Source organism: Oncorhynchus clarkii, chromosome 26, assembly GCF_045791955.1.
Source record: "Oncorhynchus clarkii lewisi isolate Uvic-CL-2024 chromosome 26, UVic_Ocla_1.0, whole genome shotgun sequence".
Classification (NCBI taxonomy): Eukaryota; Metazoa; Chordata; class Actinopteri; order Salmoniformes; family Salmonidae; genus Oncorhynchus; species Oncorhynchus clarkii.
The window spans coordinates 49,869,767-49,885,690 of record NC_092172.1 but is presented as its reverse complement, the minus strand read 5'-3'; the positions used below and the strand labels follow the sequence as shown (position 1 = coordinate 49,885,690).

General features: G+C 45.6%; 1 protein-coding gene across 1 annotated transcript in view; it reads left to right on the top strand.

Annotated features, from left to right (window-relative positions):
• The window catches only part of LOC139384896 (ATP-binding cassette sub-family C member 12-like), a 110,553-nt gene extending 104,408 nt beyond the window's left edge, over positions 1–6,145 (top strand). The window contains exons 29-31 of the mRNA XM_071129796.1: positions 2,550–2,663; positions 3,887–4,051; positions 5,012–6,145. Coding sequence (XP_070985897.1) covers positions 2,550–2,663; positions 3,887–4,051; positions 5,012–5,104 — 372 coding nt within the window. The 3' untranslated portion in view covers positions 5,105–6,145. The remainder of the gene's footprint in view (positions 1–2,549; positions 2,664–3,886; positions 4,052–5,011) is intronic.
• The last annotated feature ends 9,779 nt before the right edge of the window (positions 6,146–15,924 follow it).

Here is a 15,924-nt window from a genome sequence, read left to right as displayed (position 1 = left end):
TGCGTTCTCCCTCGCTATGGATGAGAGCTGCGACGCATCTGATACTGCTCAGCTGTCAGTCTTCATCCGTGGAGTGGACTCAAATCTGTGTGTTACGGAGGAGCTATTAGGATTCAAATCAATGCATGGCACAACCACAGGAAAGGAAATCTTTGAGGAGGTTTCCAAATGTGTAACTGAAATAAAGCTGCCGTGGGATAAACTCGTTGGATTAACGACAGATGGTGCGCCAGCAATGTGCGGTGAAAAGAGTGGACTGGTGGGCATGGTTCGGGAGAAGATGCGGGAAGAGAACTGTGCAGGTGAGCTAACTGTTTACCACTGCATCATACATCAGGAAGCACTGTGTGCCAAAGCCCTAAAGATGGAACATGTTATGACCACAGTAACACAGGTAGTTAACTTTATAAGAGCCAAAGGTCTAAATCACCGCCAGTTTAAATCTTTTCTGGAGGAGTGTGGTTCGGAATACGCAGACGTGCCATATCACACAGAGGTGAGATGGCTAAGCAGAGGAAAAGTACTGAACAGATGTTTCGAGCTGCGTGAGGAAATATGTCAATTCCTGGAAACCAAAGGGAAGGATACAGCAGAGCTCCGGGAGCAAAAGTTCCTGTGTGAGCTGGCCTTTCTCTGTGACATCTCGAGCCATCTCGATGCGCTGAACCTGCAGCTTCAGGGGCGGGGGCGCATCATCACAGACATGTACGCTCCAGTGAGGGCCTTCAAAACTAAACTGTGCCTGTGGGAGAATCAGATGCTGCAAGGAAACCCTTGCCATTTTCCCTGCTGCCAATCCATAAAAGCGCAGATCTCTACCGCCGTGTTCCCATGCGCACAGTTTGCTGAAAAACTCAGTGTTCTCGCTGCTGAGTTTAGCCGGCGATTTGCCGACTTCGATGCCCAGAAATGCAAGTTTGAACTGCTTAGTAATTACTTCGCAGTTGATGTGGAAAATGCACCAACCAACATCCAAATGGAGCTGATTGAACTCCAGTGCAACGACACGCTGAAGTCAAAGTATGATGCTGTGGGCGCCGCACAGTTTCCGCGGTTCATCCCTGACACAATGCCTCAGCTCCGCACCCAAGCTGCTCAGATGCTCTCCATGTTCGGCAGCACTTATCTATGCGAGCAACTTTTCTCCTCGATGAAGATGACCAAAACAACTCACAGGAGACGTCTGACTGATGAACATCTTCGCTCGATACTGAGGATTTCTTCAGCTCAGAGCTTGAGCCCAGACATTGATGAACTAGCATCCAAGAAGAGATGCCAGGTATCTGGCTTGGGCACATCAGATTAGACCAGTGTGCAATAATTAACGTTTTCTTTATGCACTTTTTCTTGCTACAAGGCATGGGCTTGAATGGTTGATTGATTTATTATCATTTTATTTGTAAAATTATTAGCCAGTGGAAAAAGTTTATTTTGGTATTTAAATCAGAAGGCTGCAAATAGAAAAGAGGCATACAATTTTTATTTAAATTTTATTTATTTAATAAATGAATGCCATTGATGTGTTTTTTCATTTGAAATTCGATTTTGCATGTCTCCACTATTAAATTATATATTGTATGGTAATAGGCGATGCTTGTTCCATATTCAATGTTAAAGCAAAACTTGTTTGGGTCCATTTTAAAAGGTTAATTTGTTCAATGTTGGCCCGTGACTTTGTTCAGGTTTTACATTTTGGCCCACTGGGTATTTGAGTTTGACACCCCTGCTGTAGGTTGTCTGACTCTATGGGGACCATTACATGAGGCCTGGTTTACTATAGGTTGTCTGACTCTATGGGGACCTGGTTTACTGTAGGTTGGCTGACTCTATGGGGACCTGGTTTACTGTAGGTTGGCTGACTCTATGTGGACCTGGTTTACTGTAGGTTGTCTGACTCTATGGGGACCATTACATGAGGCCTGGTTTACTATAGGTTGTCTGACTCTATGGGGACCTGGTTTACTGTAGGTTGGCTGACTCTATGGGGACCTGGTTTACTGTAGGTTGGCTGACTCTATGTGGACCTGGTTTACTGTAGGTTGTCTGACTCTATGGGGACCATTACATGAGGCCTGGTTTACTGTAGGTTGTCTGACTCTATGGGGACCTGGTTTACTATAGGTTGTCTGACTCTATGGGGACCATTACATGAGGCCTGGTTTACTGTAGGTTGTCTGACTCTATGGGGACCTGGTTTACTGTAGGTTGTCTGACTCTATGGGGACCTGGTTTACTGTCTGTTGTCTGATGATCATGGTGATTATGATGGTGGTGATTATGATGGTGATGATTATGGTGGTGATGATGATGGTGATTATGATAATGGTGATGATGACAGTGATAAAGTTGATGATAATGCTAATGTTGGTTATGATGGCGATGATGATAATGATGGTTATAATGATGGTGGTGATGATGATGATGGTGGTGATGGTGATGATGTTGGTGGTGATGATGATGGTGGTGGTGATGATGGCGACGATGATGACGATGTTGACCATCACGTTCATGATGATACCGACTACGCCACGTCCCTCTGTGTGTCTCAGATCTCCAGTCTCCCTGAGAAGCTGCAGTCGGAGGTAGTGGAAAATGGAGAGAACTTCTCTGTAGGAGAGAGACAGCTGATGTGTATGGCCAGAGCACTGCTACGAAACTCCAAGGTCAGCTCACAGAAAGATCTCCTCTTACAGCAACATACAATGTACATACAGCTAGCCGTACTGTATCCCAGGAAAATGGATTTTACGGTCCAGAGATGACCAGGTATTTATTACCTAATTGACATAGTTACCTAGCCTCGATTTCCAAGCCTCTTCCAGACCTGGAAGGATGGCGTTGCGAGACTACACAGCTGGTATCCTAGTAACCTGAATGACACGTTAGCCTGGTCTCTCCTCCTCTTTCAAGACTACACAGCTGGTATCCTAGTAACCTGAATGACACGTTGGCCTGGTCTCTCCTCCTCTTTCAAGACTACACAGCTGGTATCCTAGTAACCTGAATGACACGTTAGCCTGGTCTCTCCTGTTCTTTCAAGACTACACAGCTGGTATCCTAGTAACCTGAATGACACGTTAGCCTGGTCTCTCCTCCTCTTTCAAGACTACACAGCTGGTATCCTAGTAACCTGAATGACACGTTGGCCTGGTCTCTCCTCCTCTTTCAAGACTACACAGCTGGTATCCTAGTAACCTGAATGACACGTTAGCCTGGTCTCTCCTGTTCTTTCAAGACTACACAGCTGGTGTCCTAGTAACCTGAATGACACGTTAGCTTGGTCTCTCCTCCTCTTTCAAGACTACACGGCTGGTATCCTAGTAACCTGAATGACACGTTAGCCTGGTCTCTCCTCCTCTTTCAAGACTACACAGCTGGTATCCTAGTAACCTGAACGACACGTTAGCCTGGTCTCTCCTCCTCTTTCAAGACTACACAGCTGGTATCCTAGTAACCTGAATGACACGTTAGCCTGGTCTCTCCTCCTCTTTCAAGACTACACAGCTGGTATCCTAGTAACCTGAACGACACGTTAGCCTGGTCTCTCCTCCTCTTTCAAGACTACACAGCTGGTATCCTAGTAACCTGAACGACACGTTAGCCTGGTCTCTCCTCCTCTTTCAAGACTACACAGCTGGTATCCTAGTAACCTGAATGACACGTTGGCCTGGTCTCTCCTCCTCTTTCAAGACTACACAGCTGGTATCCTAGTAACCTGAATGACACTTTAGCCTGGTCTCTCCTGTTCTTTCAAGACTACACAGCTGGTATCCTAGTAACCTGAATGACACGTTAGCCTGGTCTCTCCTCCTCTTTCAAGACTACACAACTGGTATCCTAGTAACCTGAATGACACGTTAGCCTGGTCTTTCCTCCTCTTTCTCAGATCATCTTGTTGGACGAGGCGACGGCGTCGATCGACTCAGAAACGGACTCTCTGATCCAGCACACCATCAGAGACGCGTTCCAGGACTGTACCATGCTCACTATCGCTCACCGCATTAACACTGTCCTGGAGTCAGATCGTATACTGGTCATGGACGCCGGAAGGGTAGGCTATACACACACACAGACACACACACACAGACACACACACACACACAGACACACACACACACACACACACAGACACACACACAGAAACACACAGAAACACACAGACACACAGACAGACAGACAGACAGACAGACAGACAGACAGACAGACAGACAGACAGACAGACAGACAGACAGACAGACAGACAGACAGACAGACAGACAGACAGACAGACAGACAGACAGACAGACAACCCTCCCTCCCTACTGTGGGGTTCAAGCTGACTCCAACTAAGAGAATAAAACCTTAAGGCTCTCCTGTTTCTTCAGAGAAACTGTCATGTATTGGCTTCATATTGGTTTTTAAAAGGTTTCAAAACAAACTAAACATTGGTGAATATTGACTGAGAGGAGATAGACTGATGTATAAATGAACTGAGATTTCTGTGTGTTCTGTGTGTGTGTTCTGTGTGTGTGTGTGTGTGTGTGTGTGTGTGTTCTGTGTGTGTGTTCTGTCTGTTCTGTGTGTGTGTTCTGTCTGTTCTGTGTGTGTGTTCTGTCTGTTCTGTGTGTGTGTTCTGTGTGTGTGTTCTGTCTCTTCTGTGTGTGTGTTCTGTGTGTGTGATCTGTCTGTTCTGTGTGTGTGTGTGATCTGTCTGTTCTGTGTGTGTGTGTGTGTGTGTGTGTGTGTGTGTTCTGTCTGTTCTGTGTGTGTGTTCTGTCTGTTCTGTGTGTGTGTTCTGTCTGTTCTGTGTGTGTGTTCTGTCTGTTCTGTGTGTGTGTTTGTGTTCTGTGTGTGTGTTCTGTGTGTGTGTTCTGTGTGTGTGTTCTGTGTGTGTTATGTGTGTGTGTTCTGTGTGTGTGTTCTGTGTGTGTGTTCTGTGTGTGTGTTCTGTGTGTGTGTTCTGTGTGTGTGTTACGTGTGTGTTCTGTGTGCGTGTGTGTGTGTGTGTGTGTGTTCTGTGTCCACCTGGCAGGTGGTTGAGTGTGACAGTCCAGAGGTCCTGATGCAGAGACCAGATTCTCAGTTTGCAGCTCTCCTAACTGCAGCCAACACCGTCAACACATGAGACTGGACACACCCCCATCTGTAGTCTGGACACACCTCCATCTGCAGTCTGGACACACCTCCATCTGTAGTCTGGTCACACCTCCATCTGCAGTCTGGACACACCTCCATCTGTAGTCTGGACACACATCCATCTGCAGTCTGGACACACCTCCATTAGTCTGGACACACCTCCATCTGAAGTCTGGACACACCTCCATCTGTAGTCTGGACACACCTCCATCTGTAGCCTGGTCCCACCTCCATCTGCAGTCTGGACACACCTCCATGAGTCTGGTCACACCTCCATCTGAAGTCTGGACACACCTCCATCTGTAGTCTGGACACACCTCCATCTGAAGTCTGGTCACACCTCCATCTGTAGTCTGGACACACCTCCATCTGAAGTCTGGACACACCTCCATCTGCAGTCTGGACACACCCCCATGAGTCTGGTCACACCTCCATCTGTAGTCTGGACACACCTCCATGAGTCTGGTCACACCTCCATCTGAAGTCTGGACACACCTCCATCTGTAGTCTGGACACACCTCCATCTGTAGTCTGGACACACCTCCATCTGTAGTCTGGACACACCTCCATCTGAAGTCTGGTCACATCTCCATCTGCAGTCTGGACACACCCCCATATGAGGTCTGGACACACCCCCATATGAAATCTGGACACACCCCCATCTGAAGTCTCCGCCCACCACCTGTCCTTAATTGTCGGACCACCCCACCCCTCAACGCTTTCTCTGTTTTCCATGGACACACATGAATGTGCATGTGCCTGCGCGCACGCTTATCCACACAAACATATGCAAACACACACACACACACACACACACACACACACACACACGTGCGCGTGCATACCTAAAGCCTAGGGCATTAGCGTCATGCTAGCATTGACTAAGGAAGCTGTATCAGGCAGTAACACCATTATGAAGTGACTAAACAGCAGTAACACCATTATGAAACTATAAAACAGCAGTAACACCATTATGAAGTGACAAAACAGCAGTAACACCATTATGAAGTAACAAAACCGAAGTGACACCATTATGAAGTGACAAAACAGCAGTAACACCATTATGAAACAACAAAACAGCTGTAACACCATTATGAAGTAACAAAACAGCAGTAACACCATTATGAAACAACAAAAACAGCAGTAACACCATTATGAAGTAACAAAACAGCAGTAACACCATTATGAAGTGACAAAACAGCAGTAACACCATTATGAAACAACAAAACAGCTGTAACACCATTATGAAGTAACAAAACAGCAGTAACACCATTATGAAGTGACAAAACAGCAGTACCACCATTATGAAGTAACAAAACAGCAGTGACACCATTATGAAGTGACAAAACTGCAGTAACACCATTATGAAACTACAAAACAGCAGTGACACCATTATGAAACAACAAAACAGCTGTAACACCATTATGAAACAACAAAACAGCTGTAACACCATTATGAAGAGAGAAAACAGCAGTAACAACATTATGAAGTGACAAAACAGCAGTAACACCATTATGAAGTGACAAAACAACAGTAACACCATTATGAAGTAACAAAACAGCAGTAACACCATTATGAAACAACAAAACAGCAGTAACACCATTATGAAACTACAAAACAGCAGTAACACCATTATGAAGTGACAAAACAACAGCAACACCATTATGAAGTGACAAAACAGCAGTAACACCATTATGAAGTAACAAAACAGCAGTAACACCATTATGAAGTAACAAAACATCAGTAACACCATTATGAAGTAAGAAAACAGCAGTAACACCATTATGAAGTGACAGAACAGCAGTGACACCATTATGAAACTACAAAACAGCAGTAACACCATTATGAAATGACAAAACAGCAGTAACACCATTATGAAGTGACAAAACAGCAGTAACACCATTATGAAACAACAAAACAGCAGTAACACCATTATGAAGTGACAAAACAGCAGTACCACCATTATGAAGTGACAAAACAGCAGTAACACCATTATGAAGTGACTAAACAGCAGTTACACCATTATGAAGTGACTAAACAGCAGTTACACCATTATGAAGTGACTAAACAGCAGTAACACCATTATGAAGTGAGTAAACAGCAGTAACACCATTATGAAGTGACAAAACAGCAGTAACACCATTATGAAGTGACAAAACAGCAGTAACACCATTATGAAACTACAAAACAGCAGTAACACCATTATGAAACTACAAAACAGCAGTAACACCATTATGAAACAACAAAACAGCAGTAACACCATTATGAAACAACAAAACAGCAGTAACACCTTTGAAACTACAAAACAGCTGTAACACCATTATGAAACTACAAAACAGCAGTAACACCTTTATGAAACTACAAAACAGCAGTAACACCATTATGAAGTGACAAAACAGCAGTAACACCATTATGAAGTGACAAAACAGCAGTAACACCATTGTGAAGTGACAAAACAGCAGTAACACCATTATGAAACAACAAAACAGCAGTAACACCATTATGAAATGACAAAACAGCAGTAACACCGTTATGAAGTGACAAAACAGCAGTAACATCATTATGAAGTAACAAAACAGCTGTAACACCATTATGAAATGACAAAACAGCAGTAACACCATTATGAAATGACAAAACAGCAACACCATTATGAAGTGACTAAACAGCAGTAACACCATTATGAAGTGACAAAACAGCAGTAACACCATTATGAAGTGACTAAACAGCAGTAACACCATTATGAAGTGACAAAACAGCAGTAACACCATTATGAAGTGACTAAACAGCAGTAACACCATTATGAAGTGACTAAACAGCAGTAACACCATTATGAAGTGACTAAACAGCAGTAACACCATTATGAAGTGACAAAACAGCAGTAACACCATTATGAAGTGACTAAACAGCAGTAACACCATTATGAAGTGACAAAACAGCTCTAACACCATTATGAAGTAACAGAACAGCTGTAACACCATTATGAAGTAACAAAACAGCTGTAACACCATTATGAAGTGACTAAACAGCAGTAACACCATTATGAAGTGACTAAACAGCAGTAACACCATTATGAAGTAACAAAACAGCTGTAACACCATTATGAAGTGACTTAACAGCAGTCACACCATTATGAAGTGACTAAACAGCAGTAACACCATTATGAAGTGACTAAACAGCAGTAACACCATTATGAAGTAACAAAACAGCTGTAACACCATTATGAAGTGACTAAACAGCAGTAACACCACTATGAAGTGACTAAACAGCAGTAACACCATTATGAAACAACAAAACAGCAGTAACGTTTATTTGATTCACAGCACTTTGTCTTGTATTTGATTCCCAGCAGGTTAACAGGTTGTCTTGTATTTGATTCACAGCACTTTGTCTTGTATTTGATTCCCAGAACGTTGTCTTTTACATGATTCCCAGAACGTTATCTTTTACATGATTCCCAGCACTTTGTATTTTATATGATTCCCAGCACTTTGTCTTTTATATGATTCACAGCAGTGAAAACAGGTAGTAAAGAGGATTTATTTTTTGATAATCCTAGGTGAATGTTAGCCTGGGTACCAGGCCTGTTTGTGCTGTCATTCCACTCCTTGCCACTGCTTGTCAAATGAGTGGAATAACAGCCACAAGCAGGTCTGGTAGCCAGGCTAGGTAAAGCGAATGTCACAGTGACATCTCATTCTCATGTATAGAGGCACAGATTCCTGCAGAACTAATGATGATTATTACGTTACTATTATACGTGGTGAAATGACATGTTACGCGTCTTCATCTCCGAAACTTATTCAAAGTGTATTTATTTATTTATTTTGGTCTCTGATTTTAACGTTTATGTTGAAAGTGTGAAAGATAAAAGTAGGGAACGCGGTATTACATGCAACCAAACATAAACCGTCTGTACGTATCTATATATCTATATATATCTACTGGATGGATGGTTTAAAATACATTAATTAAATTACATTTATTAAATCTCATGGGATTGTTTGTGGATGAGTCTGAGAATATGTAACTCTTCCATCTAATACACACTACTGTGTTATTTGATTACAATATGCAAAATACCTGTTATAATCATGCTGATTTACCTCAATAAAGCACAACTCAAACTTGGAAAGACTAATATTTTAACTTGGAACAATGACCGAACTACAATCATTAGGAATACTAGAGGGTGACCTGATTCTACAGAGCTGGGGTCATTAGAACACTAGAGGGTGATCTGATTCTACAGAGCTGGTGTCAGATCACTAGAGGTGACCTGATTCTACAGGGCTGGTGTCTGTAGACCACTAGAGGTGACCTGATTCTACAGAGCTGGTGTCAGATCACTAGAGGTGACCTGATTCTACAGAGCTGGTGTCAGAACACTAGAGGTGACCTGATTCTACAGAGCTGGTGTCAGATCACTGGAGGTGACCTGATTCTACAGGGCTGGTGTCTGTAGAACACTAGAGGTGACCTGATTCTACAGAGCTGGTGTCAGTAGAACACTAGAGGTAACCTGATTCTACAGAGCTGGTGTCAGACCACTAGAGGTGACCTGATTCTACAGGGCTGGTGTCAGAACACTAGAGGTGACCTGATTCTACAGAGCTGGTGTCAGACCACTAGAGGTGACCTGATTCTACAGAGCTGGTGTCAGACCACTAGAGGTGACCTGATTCTACAGAGCTGGAGTCAGTAGATCACTAGAGGTGACCTGATTCTACAGAGCTGGTGTCAGACCACTAGAGGTGACCTGATTCTACAGCGCTGGTGTCAGTATAAACCTCCATACTGTGAGGGATAAAGTGGACTGGCGGTTCTGATCGCTGGTCATCAACAGTTTGCAGTAGTGCACCTCTGCACTCTCACGCAATGTTTATGATAGACCTGTTGTGGCTCAGCTGGTAACATTGTGGTTCTAGCAAAGCCAAGGTTGTGACTTCAATTCTTGCAGGGATTACATACACTCACAATCAATGTATTCTCCCACGGCACTGTAAATCAAATCAAATGTATTTATAAAGCCCTTCTTACATCAGCTGATATCTCAAAGTGCTGTACAGAAACCCAGCCTAAAACCCCAAACAGCAAGCAATGCAGGTGTAAATCCCTTTTGACATAAGCATCTCATAAGTAATATAGACAGCATGACTGATTCTAGTTACTGTCCCAAAATGGCACCCCATAGGCCTCTGCTTATAAGTTGTACACTATAGGGTGACATTTGGGACTATCCCATAGTATCCTGTTATACTGTACTGCCTGAAGTTTCACCGATTGGCCTCCAGGGGTCACTGCCTCCCTTCAAATCTACTGTAGTGTGTTGCAATAGGATTTCATCATGTTCAGATGCCAAGTGATGAAACGAGCTGTAATGTGTTGATGTATTGAAGTGTAAAGCACACAGCATGGTGGTTGAAGAAGAGAGAAGAGTTGTACCAGGAACTCTATTGAGTTCAGCATCACGTTCTGGGATCAGCCACACTTGGGAACTCTTCTACCTAGTTCAGCATCACGTTCTGGGATCAGCCACACTTGGGAACTCTTCTCCTGAGTTCAGCATCACATTCTGGGATCCGCCACACTTGGGAACTCTTCTACCTAGTTCAGCATCACATTCTGGGATCAGCCACACTTGGGAACTCTTCTACCTAGTTCAGCATCACATTCTGGGATCAGCCACACTTGGGAACTCTTCTACCTAGTTCAGCATCACATTCTGGGATCAGCTACAGGGAACTCCCACATGTCATCTATGTAGTGATCTGTAAACAGGATCCTCTATGTCTTTAGTATGAGCCCGTACACAAGAGGGTCACTGTCCAGGAAGGCTGAAGAGGCTGAAGGGCAGGAGGACCATTTTCACAGGATTTGATTTAGATATTGGGACTGTTGCAACTCTCGTTTCTCTACGGCCTCACAAATAAACAACAACAAAAAAAACTCTTTAGAAAGTTGACGTCCCAACATTGACACACGTTAGACACGGTTTAAACATTAGACACGGTTTTAAACATTAATAACCATTTAAACAGCTTCAAAACCAAAACTCACAGATCCTGTTGTAAAACACTATGTGTTGTTTTGACTATTTCCACCTAATTTCAATGAACAGAGCCAAGACAAACGTGTGATTTGTAGTCCCTGAGCTGTTTTACCAACCCCTGTTGGGCTAAAAACTAATTTTTACTTTTATAAAACACTCTCCCTGTCTCCTCTGTGGGCTGGTTGAACTGTAAATCATTGACCAATGTGAGTCTCTTATTCTGAGCTGTGTATTACAGTTGGCCTGCCGAGAGTCTTTCCAAACATTCTCTGGAAAGGACAAGGCCTCAGAATTGTATCTCTGTGTCCCAATTGGCACCATATTTGCTATATAGTGGTAGAACTATAGACCAGAGCCCTATTCCCTATATAGTGGTACAACTATAGACCAGAGCCCTATTCCATATATAGTGGTACTACTATAGCCCAGAGCCCTATTCTCTATATAGTGGTACTACTATAGACCAGAGCCCTATTCCCTATATAGTGGTACTACTATAGACCAGAGACCTATTCCCTATATAGTGGTACTACTATAGACCAGAGCCATATTCCCTATATAGTGGTACTACTATAGACAAGAGTCCTATTCCCTATATACTGGTACTACTATAGACCAGAGCCCTATTCCTTATATAGTGCACAACTTTAACAAGAGCCCTATTCCCTATATAGTGCACTACTTTAACAAGAGCCCTATGGTGCTTGGTCAAAAGTAATCCAGTTAGGGAATCAGGTGCAGATTGGGAAGCAGTCACACAGAGACAGGAGGATAGTGGCCTGTTAGTCCAGTCCACTCCCCAGTCCACTCCACAGTCCACTCCCCAGTCCACTCCCCAGTCCAATCCCCAGTCCACTCCCCAGTCCAATCCCCAGTCCACTCCGCAGTCCAATCCCCAGTCCACTCCGCAGTCCAATCCCCAGTCCAATCCCAAGTCCACTCCCCAGTCCAATCCCCAGTCCAATCCCCAGTCCAATCCCCAGTCCAATCCCAAGTCCATTCCCCAGTCCATTCCCCAGTCCAATCCCCAGTCCAATCCCCAGTCCAATCCCCAGTCCAATCCCCAGTCCACTCCCCAGTCCAATCCCCAGTCCATTCCCCAGTCATATCCCCAGTCCACTCCCCAGTCCAATCCCCAGTCCAATCCCCAGTCCAATCCCCAGTCCAATCCCCAGTCCAATCCCAAGTCCATTCCCCAGTCCATTCCCCAGTCCAATCCCCAGTCCAATCCCAAGTCCAATCCCCAGTCCAATCCCCAGTCCAATCCCCAGTCCACTCCCCAGTCCAATCCCCAGTCCAATCCCCAGTCATATCCCCAGTCCAATCCCCAGTCCAATCCCCAGTCCAATCCCCAGTCCAATCCATTCCCCAGTCTAATCCCCAGTCCAATCCCCAGTCCACTCCCCAGTCCAATCCCCAGTCCAATCCCCAGTCCATTCCCTTGTCCAATCCCCAGTCCATTCCCTTGTCCAATCCCCAGTCCACTCCCCAGTCCAATCCCCAGTCCACTACCCAGTCCAATCCCCAGTACAATCCCCAGTCTAATCCCCAGTCCACTCCCCAGTCCACTCCCCAGTCCAATCCCCAGTCCAATCCCCAGTCATATCCCCAGTCCAATCCTCAGTCCAATCCCCAGTCCAGTCCATTCCCCAGTCCAATCCCAAGGCCACTCCCCAGTCCAATCCCCAGTCCACTCCCCAGTCCACTCCCCAGTCCAATCCCCAGTCCAATCCATTCCCCAGTCCAATCCCCAGTCCACTCCCCAGTCCAATCCCCAGTCCACTCCGCAGTCCAATCCCCAGTCCACTCCGTAGTCCACTCCCCAGTCCACTCCCCAGTCCAATCCCCAGTCCAATCCATTCCCCAGTCCAATCCCCAGTCCACTCCCCAGTCCAATCCCCAGTCCACTCCGCAGTCCAATCCCCAGTCCTCTCCGTAGTCCAATCCCCAGTCCAATCCCAAGTCCACTCCCCAGTCCAATCCCCAGTCCACTCCCCAGTCCGATCCCCAGTCCAATCCCCAGTCAACTCCCCAGTCCATTCCCCAGTCCATTCCCCAGTCCATTCCCCAGTCCATTCCCCAGTCCAATCCCCAGTCCAGTCCATTCCCCAGTCCAATCCCCAGTCCACTCCCCAGTCCATTCCCCAGACCAATCCCCAGTCCAATCCCCAGTCCACTCCCCAGTCCATTCCCCAGTCCATTCCCCAGTCCATTCCCCAGTCTAATCCCCAGTCCAATCCACAGTCCAGTCCATTCCCCAGTCCAATCCCCAGTCCAATCCCCAGTCCATTCCTTAGTCCAATCCCCAGTCCAATCCCCAGTCCAATCCCCAGTCCAATCCAAAGTCCAATCCCCAATCCAGTCCAATCCCCAGTCCATTCCCCAGTCCATCCCCAGTCCAATCCCCAGTCCAATCCCCAATCCAGTCTAATCCCCAGTCCATTCCCCAGTCCATTCCCCAGTACAATACCCAGTCCAATCCCCAGTCCAATCCCCAGTCCAATCCCCAGTCCAATCCCCAGTCCAATCCCCAGTCCAATCCCCAATCCAGTCCAATCCCCAGTCCATTCCCCAGTCCAATCCCCAGTCCAGTCCATTCCCCAGTCCAATCCCCAGTCCACTCCCAAGTCCACTCCCCAGTCCATCCCCAGTCCAATCCCCAATCCAGTCCAATCCCCAGTCCATCCCCAGTCCAATCCCCAGTCCAGTCCATTCCTCAGTCCAATCCCCAGTCCATTCCCCAGTCCATCCCCAGTCCAATCCCAAGTCCATTCCCCAGAACAATCCCCAGTCCATTCCCCAGTCCATCCCCAGTCCAATCCCCAGTCCAATCCCCAGTCCAGTCCATTCCCCAGTCTAATCCCCAGTCCAATCCCCAGTCCAGTCAATTCCCCAGTCCAATCCCCAGTCCAATCCCCAGTCCATTCCCCAGTCCAATCCCCAGTCCATTCCCCAGTCCATTCCCCAGTCCAATCCCCAGTCCAGTCCATTCCCCAGTCCAATCCCCAGGCCAATCCCCAGTCCAATCCCCAGTCCAATCCCCAGTCCAATCCCCAGTCCATTCCCCAGTCCAATCCCCAGTCCAATCCCAGTCCACTCCCCAGTCCAATCCCAAGTCCAATCCCCAGTCCAGTCCATTCCCCAGTCTAATCCCCAGTTCAATCCCCAGTCCAGTGCCCAGTCCATTCCCCAGTCCATTCCCCAGTCCAATCCCCAGTCCAGTCCCCAGTCCAAACCCCAGTCCAATCCCCAGTCCAATCCCCAGTCCACTCCCCAGTCCATTCCCAAGACCATTCCCCAGTCCAATCCCCTGTCCAATCCCCAGTCCAATCCCCAGTCCACTCCCCAGTCCAATCCCCAGTCCAATCCCCAGTCCAATCCCCAGTCCATTCCCCAGTCCATTCCCCATTCCAATCCCCAGTCCAGTCCATTCCCCAGTCTAATCCCCAGTCCAATCCCAAGTCCATTCCCCAGTCCATTCCCCAGTCCATTCCCCAGTCCAATCCCCAGTCCATTCCCCAGCCCAATCCCCAGTCCATTCCCCAGTCCATTCCCCAGTCCAATCCCCAGTCCATTCCCCAGTCCATTCACCAGTCCAATCCCCAGTCCATTCCCCAGTCCAATCCAATCCTCAACTCAAACCTCAGATCAAACCTCAGATGAATCTTCAGCCCTCAATCCTGAAATGTTTATTTAATGTTTCTTTAACCAGGAGAGTCACATTGAGACACAGTCTATTGTACAAGGATGAGGACATGTATTAGTAATCTGATGACAACAGTAACCTCACTGTTTAATCAGGATGAGGACATGTATTAGTAATCTGATATACAGTCTAACCTCACTGCTTAATCAGGATGAGGACATGTATTAGTAATCTGATATACAGTCTAACCTCACTGTTTAATCAGGATGAGGACATGTATTAGTAATCTGATGACAACTGTAACCTCACTGTTTAATCAGGATGAGGACATGTATTAGTAATCTGATATACAGTCTAACCTCACTGCTTAATCAGGATGAGGACATGTATTAGTAATCTGATATACAGTCTAACCTCACTGCTTAATCAGGATGAGGACATGTATTAGTAATCTGATATACAGTCTAACCTCACTGCGTAATCAGGATGAGGACATGTATTAGTAATCTGATATACAGTCTAACCTCACTGCTTAATCAGGATGAGGACATGTATTAGTAATCTGATATACAGTCTAACCTCACTGCTTAATCAGGATGAGGACATGTATTAGTAATCTGATATACAGTCTAACCTCACTGTTTAATCAGGATGAGGACATGTATTAGTAATCTGATATACAGTCTAACCTCACTGCGTAATCTGATGATAATCTGATGATATACGGTCTAATCTAACTGTAACCTCACTGCTTAATCTCATATACGGTCTAACCTAACCGTAACCTTACTGCTTAATCTCATATACGGTCTAACCTAACCGTAACCTTACTGCTTAATCTCATATACGGTCTAACCTAACTGTAACCTTACTGCTTAATCTCATATACGGTCTAACCTAACCGTAACCTTACTGCTTAATCTCATATACGGTCTAACCTAACCGTAACCTGCCTTCTGCTCAAAGTCCTGTGAAATAGCACAGCCTACTGTAGAATCAGATGAACTGTAGGAGGTCAACAGTCATGGATTATAGAGCTCTATTCCAGGAGGTTGTGTATTTAGGACTGAGGAGAGTTGAGATAACGGGTCACTATGTGCCAGGTTTTTTTTAT